The 11,262-nt window shown below is 40.1% G+C and overlaps 1 protein-coding gene across 1 annotated transcript; it reads left to right on the forward strand.

The window, feature by feature from the left end:
• The first annotated feature begins 201 nt into the window (after positions 1-201).
• On the forward strand, positions 202-2,391 carry LOC109791485 (uncharacterized). Its single transcript, XM_083076234.1, has 2 exons — positions 202-1,281; positions 1,396-2,391. The coding sequence occupies exons 1-2, from the start codon at positions 202-204 to the stop codon at positions 2,389-2,391; spliced, it is 2,076 nt and encodes a 691-aa protein (XP_082932360.1).
• The last annotated feature ends 8,871 nt before the right edge of the window (positions 2,392-11,262 follow it).

Genomic DNA, 11,262 nt, shown 5'->3' on the forward strand with positions numbered 1-11,262 from the left:
TTAATACTCGGTAAATTAATAAACTTTCTAAAATAATAAATTTGTCCGGTCCCGATTTGGACCAATGTAAAAAATTGAAAAACTCGATAAAATAATAAGATAATAATTTTTCGGGAGATCCCTTTATAATTTTTGATCCCAAGAAAATCATAAATTAATAATTCATAGAAATTGAAAAACGCCAACTATTGTTATCGGGTGATGCCTTTCGGCTTGAAAAACGCAGGAGCAACTTATCAAAGGTTGATGAACAAAATTTTTCGACACCAACTTGGCAAGAATATCGAGGTGTACGTCGATGATATGGTAGTTAAATCGGCAGACGTCGCCCAACACATAGCTGACCTTTCTGAAATATTCCACCAACTCCGCAAATATGACATGCGGCTCAATCCAGAAAAATGTGTGTTTGGCGTATCGGGGGGCAAATTTCTCGGCTTCATGCTGTCGGCAAGGGGCATCGAAGCCAACCCCGATAAATGTCGGGCAGTCATTGATATGAGAAGTCCCCAAAACTTCAAAGAAGTTCAGAAGTTGGCCGAGCGGCTCACATCCCTATCAATATTTTTACCATGTCTCGCCGAGCTAGCAAAGCCTATTGTAGGTTTGTTAAGGAAAGTCAAGAAATTTGAATGGTCTGTCGGTTGTGAAGAGGCTTTCCAAGATTTGAAGCAACGTCTCGGCTGCCCCCCCATTCTCTCTAAGCCTGACCCACGGGCAGACATGGTGGTGTACTTGTGCATGTCGAATGAAGCCATAAGTGTCGTCTTAGTGCAAGAAAAGGACGTGCAACGGCCGGTGTATTTCATTAGCCGAATGCTACAAGAAGCAGAAACAAGATATCAACTCCTGGAGAAAGTGGCGCTCGGACTAGTTCACACGGCTCGTCGTCTCCGGCAATACTTTCAAAGTCATCATGTGGTCGTCCGAACTGACTGCCCAATTTCCAAGGTTTTGCGCAAACCAGAGTTGGCTGGGCGAATGATGGCCTGGTCAATTGAGCTTTTGGAGTTTGATATAACTTTTGAGGCGCGAGGCCCGATTAAATCCCAGTGCTTGGCCGATTTTGTAAACGAATTACAGCCGAAAGGCCATTTTGAGAGTGACTTGTGGACAATGCATGTGGACGGGTCTTCAAATAGCCAAGGTAGCGGAGCAGGAATAATCCTTGAAGGACCAACCGGGTTGGTTCTCGAACAGTCCCTACGATTTGCGTTCAAGGCCTCAAATAATCAAGCCGAGTACGAGGCATTACTGGCAGGACTACGGCTCGCCCAAGAGGTTGGGGCTCGACGAGTATTGTGTTGGACAGATTCGAAGATTGTTTCGAAGCAAGTCAATGATCACTTTTAGGTGAAAGATTCTAACTTGTTGAAATATTACCACTTGTTCCAGAACACACGCAACACTTTCGATGAAGTCCAGGTCAAACATACCCCCCGAGAACACAATGAGCGTGTCGATCAGCTAGCTCGGTTGGCTAGCAGTAGTCAAAAACTTGGGCAGCTTCGAACTACTCTTCATCTCGACCTTGCAACTCCTAGTGTCAACTCGGTTGAATGTATGTCGGTTGATGAACCCCAACAAACTTGGATAATCGAGATAATGGATTATATTGAAAAGGGAAAGCAACCAACTGATCCGTCAGCCGCCAAAATGCTCCGAACGCAGGCAGCCAGATACTCGGTTGTTAGCGGAGAATTGTACCGAAGGGGCTTCTCCACTCCACTACTGAAATGCCTTGATTCAACACAAGCAGACTATGTCCTGAGAGAAGTCCATGAAGGGATATGTGGGTCTCATTCGGGTGGAAGAACTTTGGCAGCCAAGGTATTGAGAGCGGGGTACTACTGGCCAACTCTTAAAACTGATTGCGCCGAATTTGTAAAGCGATGTGTGCAATGTCAGCGCCATGGAAACATAATTCACGCCTCGGCTGAAGAGCTACATAGTATTAGTGCTCCTTGGCCGTTCGCCCTGTGGGGGATGGACATCCTCGGTCCATTCCCCCTCGCCAAAGGACAATGTAAATTTCTGTTGGTCACTATCGACTACTTCACAAAGTGGATAGAAGCCGAACCGCTAGCCACGATCACGGCCAGCATGGTTCAGAAGTTCCTGTGGAAGAACATCGTCACACGATTCGGCATACCATATGCCATTATAATGGACAACGGTCTTCAGTTCACAGATCAGAAGTTAAACAAATTTATCACCGACTTGGGTATACGACACCGATTCACATCGGTTGAACATCCTCAGTCAAACGGACATGCCGAGGCTGCAAACAAGGTCATTCTAACAGAACTGAAAAAGCGCTTAGGAGATTCTAAAGGCGCCTGGGCCGAAGAACTGATAGAAGTCTTGTGGGCTTATAGATGCACACCTTAGTCCACAACAAAGGAAACCCCGTTCCGATTGACATATGGTACGGATGCCATGATCCCCATAGAAGTTGGCGAGCCTTCGTTCCGTCGGATACATTTTGACGAGGCAAGCAATAACTTATCCCTTCGGGAAGAGGTTGATGTTGTAGATGAAGTCCGAGACAAGGCACGCATCGTAGCCGAGGCATGCAAACAGAGGATGAGCAGGCGATTCAATTCCACGCTTTCAAAGCGATGTTTTAAGGAAGGAGACCTAGTATGGCGCGTTCAAGGATCGACCAGGCGCAACCCCCGTGAAGGTAAATTAGCAGCAAACTGGGACGACCCATTCAGAATCCGCCACTCTCTCGACAACGGCGCATACAAATTGGAAGAGCTTTCGGGAAAGATCATTCCAAGAACGTGGAACTCAACTCACTTGAAAGCTTATTTCAGTTAACCAAATTTCTTGTAAAGATTAACAATCAATGTATGCAGAGTGCACTCTTTTCCTTGATCGGTCTTTTCTCCCCTTATAAAAAAGTGAAAAAGGGTTTTGGCCGACAATGTTTTTAACGAGGCACATCATATTAATGAAACACATTTCAACTCAGTCTGTGTATTATCTTCATTCAAGTTGTTACAAACAGGCTTCCCTCCCGAGTGACCGCACTCGGCTAAGGACGTGCCTTCAAAAACGTACAAACAGGCTTCCCTCCCGAGTGACCCCACTCGGCCAAGGACGTGCCTTCGGAAACGTACAAACAGGCTTCCCTCCCGAGTGACCCCACTCGGCCAAGGACGTGCCTTCGGAATCGTACAAACAGGCTTCCCTCCCGAGTGACCCCACTCGGCCAAGGACGTGCCTTCGGAATCGTACAAACAGGCTTCCCTCCCGAGTGACCCCACTCGGCTAAGGACGTGCCTTCAGAATCGTACAAATAGGCTTCTTTCCCGAGTGACCCCACTCGGCCAAGGACGTGCCTTCGGAATCGTACAAACAGGCTTCCCTCCCGAGTGACCCCACTCGGCCAAGGACGTGCCTTCGGAATCGTACAAACTGGCATCCTTCTCGAGTAACCCCCCTCGGCCAAGGAAGTGCCTTTAAAATCATGCAAACAGGCTCCAAAAGCAGTCAAGTCCGAATAAGCTCATTCGGCTTAGAGCCACAAGTCAGCTCTTCCGAATGAATCTATTCGGCATAGGTTCGGAAAAAGTACCCTTCCCACTCGGTCTTCGCTCAGCGAGGAAGCAAGTACGAGCAATCTAATTCAGTTTTTTTTATCAAAAGAGACCAAGTCCGAATAAGCTCATTCGGCTTAGAGCCACAAGTCAGTTCTTCCGAATGAATCCATTCGGCATAGGTTCAGAAAAAGTACCTTTCCCCACTCGGTCTTCGCTCAACGAGGAAGCAAGTACGAGCAATCTAATTCGGTTTTTGATCAAAAGAGACCAAGTCCGAATAAGCTCATTCGACTTAGAGCCACAAGTCAGCTCTTCCGAATGAGTCCATTCAGCATAGGTTCTGAAAAAGTACCTTTCCCCAATCATTCGGTATTGAGCCAAAAGTACGCGCTTCCAAGTGAGTCCAATCGGTGTTGTTCCCATGAAGGTAACCATCTCAAAAGATCTCCTTCGGTTTTGGATTAACACGCAGTATGGGATATTCAATTCAGCTAAAGTTTTTGCTTAAATTATTCGAAGTTAAAAACATACAACATCGTTCCGGTACGCAAACACATTTTCTTTTTCATTGATCAAAAAAGGGCAGGTTCTATCGACCTGAGATACAATGAGGGCTCTATCGGCCCTTACTACAAAAAAAATAAAAAAAATAAAAATAAAGTCAATGATCACTCGTCGGGGTGGCTTGGAGCATCCTCTTGTGTCTCAGGCTCGTCCTCTTGGTCTTGGTTCGGCTCCTCTTGCTCATTCTCAACCTCATCACCCGAAACATCGTGGGGGTCTTCATCTTCAGGGTAGTCAGTCGGCTCATCGCTATCGGGGATGGCTCCCTCGGGCATATCTTGGAAAGACATGAAAGACCCCTGGTAAAAGTCTTTAGTCATGTCAAACTCAAAACCTTCCCGAAAGCGACCGAAGTACCTAGCCTGGCGAAGAGCATGCCGAAAGCTGGCTTCATGCTGGGCGACGATGCGATCTTGCGCCTCCTCTTTTAATTGTTCCAACTCGGCCTTGGCCTCCTCTGCTCGGCGCTGCTCTTCGTTGGTTGCCTTTTGAAGGTCCAGCCGAAGAGTGTCGTTGTTGCGCCTCTGCACGTCTAGTTCGGCAGCAAGTTGGCGAGTCTTGGCAAGGGCTTCATCGGCCGTTGCTATGGCCTCGGCCGTTGTCTTTTTGGCATCCCCAAGCCTTTGTCTCAATTGCATCAGCTCGCCGACCGGACCCATGGCAAGTTGATGCGCAAGCACTAGGGACCGAGACTGTACCTCACAATAGTATTTCCATTTTGAAGCCACATCCAATTGCCCCAAAAACTCTCGGGTTTCCTCTGAAATATTGTCAAGCCGAATCAGAGAGTCGGCCGAAGCACCCTCGCCCCAGAAGTTCCTTGACATCAAAGCAGGAGGCACACAAATTATAGTTCCGTCGGGAGAAGCCACGGTCTGCTTTGATTTCTTGCTTTTCTCAGGCCTCTCTTCGGCACTTTTCCTCTTGTGACCTTCTTGAGCAGTTCCCTTCCCTTTCTTCCCCTTCTTCTGCTTACGGGTCGGAGAAGGAGGGCTTCGGTTATCCTGCTCTGGCCGAGGAGTCTGGGCAATTGACGAGCTACCTACAGCCCCCGAAGTTTTGGCATGCTGCATTCGGCCAGCTAGTAAGTTCCGAATGTTGAATTGATTAGCGCCAGCCACCACCATGATTCCTACAAAAAACATTCAAGTGAACATCAATATGCATTTAGCTTAAGGCAAAAACGGGACAAATCACGTACCTATCAAGTCGTTCTCCCATCTGGGTGATTCGACTACATTAATTAGTGACCTCGTCGGCAAGCGCCGAGGCAATTTAAGCAAAAATTGTATATCTCGTAGCTCTTCGGCGGTGAGAAGCTCGTCCGGCACCTCATCATATGGCCGAGGGGCATGCATCCAGTACAAAGGAAATAAACTCCTCTCGTCATTCCCGAAGAAGAAACGACGCCCATTCGGACGAATGGTTACTCGAAAAAATCCAGCCTTAAAATTTTTATATGATGAGGTAAAACTATCCAGGAGCTGCCGAGTCCCCACTCGGTTAAGGGATACCCATTTGGCTAAATCCGAAGGCCGCGAAGAATAGAAATAGAGAAAAAGTAATGGTGAAGGTCTAATGTTCACACATCGGCACAAGTGCTTGAAGCCTTGAAGTTGAGCCCAGCTATTCGGGTGAAGTTGGGTCGGCGCTACGTTCAAAACCCTAAGTACCCCCATCGTAAACTCGTCGAATGGCAACTTAACCTTCAAATCTCGTAACAGGCAGTCGTACATATAGAAGGACGCCATCCTGTCGGCCTGTTTGTCCAAGCATACCAGGTCGGGATTGGGAAAGGCGTTGTTTCGGCAAGCCCGAATCCTAATCGAATACGGCTCCTCTTTAACATCGAAGTTCAAACACTTGGTGTACTCCAACAAATTTGTAATCATTGAAGTATCTCGGTAGCGAGAATAGTATGAGGTTACCTTGCCATTCACCCATTCGTACTCTGGCACTTTGGATGGCCCGTATCTTTGTCGATTCGAGACACGTTTCGCTTTAATCGGCGTCTCTTGGCTCCCACTGGTCGAAGTCTCTTCGGATGTACTCCCACTATCGCTGGACCGCCTATCTTCATTCGGTGGTATCTCCATGCATGCATGCCCCGAACCCCTGGACGAAGACCCCTCGGATGATGACGACCGAGTCTCACCGGCCGAAGAGCTCTTAGAAGAAGTAACCATACGAACAAAACTTACCAAAAATCAAAGCTTGAAACGTTCACTCGGAGCGCACGGTTAGCTCTTCGAACTCGTTCGGAGAATGTGATTCGGCTGAGAGTGATGTGTAGGAGAGGCCCTACCACTCATCCCTATATATAGCAAGGGAAATAGGCGGGAAACTTCGAATATTTGAAAAAGCATAACCGTCTGATCTTCAAGACTCAACGGTAGAGATTGCTTAACCCTTCAACTCCCCATTCGCCATAACTCCATCGCTTTACCCTTGAAGAAGCTATACCTTCCCCAGGGCTAGGGGGCAAGTGTACTAGTAGGGCCACTCGGTCACCAGTTAGCCGACACCCAATCGACACTTGTATGGCCGAATCAGGTTGCCGATACCTAATCGGCACCCAGATGGCCGAACCAGGTGGCCGATCAGACATCGGCCACTATAATAACTCAGATCCTTAATCAAGAGTGTAAGATTATCCCTAATCAAGAGTTAAGAGATAATCATATCCATAAGCTGATTAAGGACGTATTACCTAATGCGATAGTCGTCACGGGGCCCAAGGACACCAGGGCCCATGGATGTCAGTATAAATAGCTCACGTCAAAAGGTAACGTCACTGTTCATTAATTGTCATCGATATTTGTGCTTATTCTGACTTGAGCGTCGGAGTGCCTTCTGCAGGTATCTCCACCCCCAGCTTACCGAAATATTCGATCGGAGTACTCGTTCGGCCCTCAGAATACGAGAAGATTACCGGTGTATCATTTGACAGGTACATTTGGTATGTACAGTATAATTACTTAAAAACTCTTTAAATTAATAATTATTAATTTATCGATAAATTAATAATTCTCTAAATTAATAAATTTCTCCGGTCCTGAAAGAGTTTCTACTGTAGTTAATTTTGTCAAAATAATTGCTGCGCGCTGTTGTTTTATGCATATTGCTTGGGAATGTTTTAATTATTTCATACCGCTTCGGGTTTCACCACTGCTCATATTAATTGGACCTCTTGCACAACCAATGAGTGGGTAATTTTTTATGTATAAAAATATTATGAATCAAATTATTTGATAATATAAAATTTAATACATACTATCAGTATATTAAACTATTGATATAATGTATTACATTAGTAATGAAAATTTATAATGTCTATATTGTCAAATTAATTTCGTGCGACAAATATTATATCACCGGAGAGAATCATAACGAGCTATTTTTTCGTGACTTTTAATTATATTACACTTTTTTATAAAGAATCTCGTGCAATATTTCTCTATTAATAAAAATTATCAATTGACATTAAAAAGTTGTAATAAATACATAAGAAGTTATGTATAAATACTTTTCATTAATGTTAAAAAAATATTATCAAAAGAAAAAATTGACGATAATTAGCTTAAACAAAATGATTTGTACATATAAAAGTGACCGTAAGTTTTTTTTAAAAAAAGATATTAAATTGTAGAATTTTTTTAAAAATAAAAAATTGAAAGATTTGAATCACACTAATTTCATTTGAATTATAATAGGTAAAAATAATTAAAAGAATAAAGCGAAAAAAATACATTAGCTTCTAAAAAATAACATGCGTGCAGAAAAATTTACCGATGTCTTTACTAAGATCATTGACTCATTGTAATTGATTCTGAAAACGATATCTTTACTAATCATTTTTTTTTTGTGAAGATGAAAATTTCAAACAGAAGCAAAAACAAAAATTACACTATCCAACGATAAAATTTATAACTTTATAATTTATAGTAAAAAAACCTCTTCATCCACCAAAATCATCACCAAGAAATTTGTTTGCAATGGATTCCTAAACTCTGGCAACCTTGACAATTTTATTATACGAACTCTTATCTTTTAGTCAATTCTCCCCGCTGCAATGTCCTTTAGTAATGTAAACCTCTGAGCCATGTCCTTTAAAAATAAGATGAAAGTAAAAAGGATAAAACTTTTAATAATATCTTCCCTAATCATATTTTTTTTGGTGAAGATGAATATTTCAAACAGAAGAAAAAACAAAACTTACACTATTCAACAATGAAATTTATAACTATTATAATTTATGAAGAAAAAAAACCTCTCCCTCCACCAAAATCATCTCCAAGGAATTTGTTTGCAATGGATTCTTAAACTTTAGCAGCCTCCACAATCTTATTATACGAACTCTTATCTTCCAGTCAACTCTCCCCACTGCAATGTCCTTTAGTAATGTAAACCTCTGAACCATGTCCTTTAAAAAGAAGATAAAAGTAAAAAGGATAAAACTTCTAATAATATCTTCACTAATCATATTTTGTTTGGTGAAGATGAAAATTTCAAACAGAAGCAAAAACAAAATCTACACTATCTAACAATGAAATTTATAATTGTTATAATTTACAAAGAAAAAAAACCTCTTCATCTACCAAAATCATCTCCAAGGAATTTGTTTGCAATGGATTCTTAAACTCTAGCAGCCTCCACAATCTTATTATACGAACTCTTATCTTATCTTTCAGTCAACTCTCCCCGCTGCAATATAATGTCCTTTAGTAATGTAAACCTCTGAGTCATGCCCTTTAAAAAGAAGATGAAAGTAAAAAGGATAAAACTTTTAATAATATCTTCACTAATCATATTTTTTTTTGGTGAAGATGAAAGTTTCAAACAGAAGAAAAAATAAAAACTACACTATCCAATAATGAAATTTATAACTGTTATAATTTATGACAAAAAAAACTCTTCATCCACCAAAATCATCTCCAAGAAAATTTGTTTGCAATGGATTCTTAAACTCTTGCAGCCTTCACAATCTTATTATACGAACTCTTATCTTCCGGTCAATTCTCCCTGCTGCAATATCCTTTAGTAATGTAAATCTCTGAGTCATGTCCTTTAAAAAGAAGATAAAAGTAAAAAAGGATAAAACTTTTAATAATATGTTCACTATACATCAACATTGAAACAACCAACCTTTAAAATTAAAACTTCATACAAGCTTACCTTAAAATGGTTTTCCTATAATTGATAGAAAAAGTGTGAATCCTTAGATTAGAAGTACAAAAGTACCCAAATCAGAAAGTAGACAATGTATATATGGAGAGAGTATTTTTAGAAATAGGGAGTATGATGGAACTGGACAATCAAAATGAAGTTTTAAAAAGAAAAATGCTTTAAAAATTAGAGGATAGTTGAGATTAATTGGCATTGAAAAGATGCAACCAATACATCGGAAATAGATATCCATAATTACTTCTCTGAGTGGAAGACAAAATGCAAGCAATTTGTTGGGAAACGTATAAAGCAGAGAGGAAGAGGAAGAGTTTTTCTTTTGTATAAAATAAAGAGAAAGAGGAAGGGTTTTTCTTATGTTCAGAATTTATTAAAATAAAAAAATAAAATTCACAATAATTATGATAAGATCAAATTACATAAGTACCCTTATTTTGAGCGGGAAAAAAGAATCACAGACTTCCTTCCTTTTATTATAATAAAGATGACATAAGTGTTGAGGTCCAAAATCTATTCTCTTTGAAGGTGCGTGTTTATTTTTAATTTCTTTTTACAAAAAATCTATGAAATTTTTGTAATATATTTGACTTGGACACACGACATGCTTTAGAGTATTTGAGAGTTTTTTCCTCCTAATATCTACAGACAAATTAATTAAATGGGGAAATATTAATTTGAGTTAGTGATTTTATTTTTGATATATAAATTTATTATTTTAAACTAAATTTAATATTAAATAAGTATTTTCAAACGCAATTAAATCTTAAAATAATGATACACAATATAACGTATATACCTCAAACAAGCTAAATTTGTTATGCAAAGTTGAAAAAAGTACATTTGTGAATTATAATTCACATTTTTGAATTTCATTACACAACCAAGAATAAATAATTTATTGATTTTTGGAGTTGTATTGGTTAACTTTCTCAATTGAAGTCTAAACATGCATTAAGTAACTTTAGTGTTTTTTTAAATAAAATATTTAAATTAGTAATATTATTATCGGTCAACTTTCAATATCTTTAAAAAATTAATAAAATTATATATTATCTATTCATTTTTTTATAAATTTGTATGAAAGAATATAATATATATATATATGTAAAGGAATTTAACCCTAGAACTTAACTAATAAAACGAGGTGATGTATCTGATAGACCACTTTTACAAGTGGTGCATAGGTGCTGCATCAATAATCACCGTAGATATAATATTAAAATAATGAACAATTGAGATTATCATTTAATGAGTAAGATTTTAGAATTGCAGAGCAATCCTTTTAATTTTTATATTTGTCTGTGTTTTGTAGTTTAGGGTGTATGATCGTAAAGAAGTGGTGTGTACATAATGAAAGGTTTTCGTGGTGTTTAGGGTTTTCCATCATCAGTAGATTTGCGATCCGGTTACTGTGGTGTTTTGGTAGGACCAGTTTCGATTAGCAGGTACGATTGGCGGCGACGCCCTTTTGTGTAGACCATCTTCGAAGTTGGCCTCCGCCGGCCCGTCCATTGTTGTTGGTGGTAGTCCGCAACCCCTGAGAAGATTTGTTAGCTTTAACAGGTGAACAATCGATTTTGTTTATTTTTGAAACCTAAAGTGTCGTGTACAAAAGGAAGCCCTTTTCGAGGTTTACGTTTTTTGTAATTATCAGTGGTGGAAAATTTGTTTACATGATCATATATAGTTTGAATGTTGATTTTGCATTTGATTTTAGATGTATGTGCAATTTTTTTTATCCATCTGTTGCTCCTGTCTACAATTAATAGAGATTATTTGGTGAGGAAGTGTTTGAGGTGCATAGATTGATTTATGGTTAGTAAACGTGAAAGTAGAATGGAGTATGAGAATTCAAGTATAGAGGTAAGTGACATTTTTGTTACAATATAAATAAAATTAATATTGCGTTGTGTCATGTGTGGCATAACTGTCATCATGAAGGTTGATATTTTTTTAAGTTTGT

This window comes from Cajanus cajan, chromosome 6 (assembly GCF_000230855.2).
Source record: "Cajanus cajan strain Asha chromosome 6, NIPB_CcT2T_4, whole genome shotgun sequence".
NCBI classification, from domain to species: domain Eukaryota; kingdom Viridiplantae; phylum Streptophyta; class Magnoliopsida; order Fabales; family Fabaceae; genus Cajanus; species Cajanus cajan.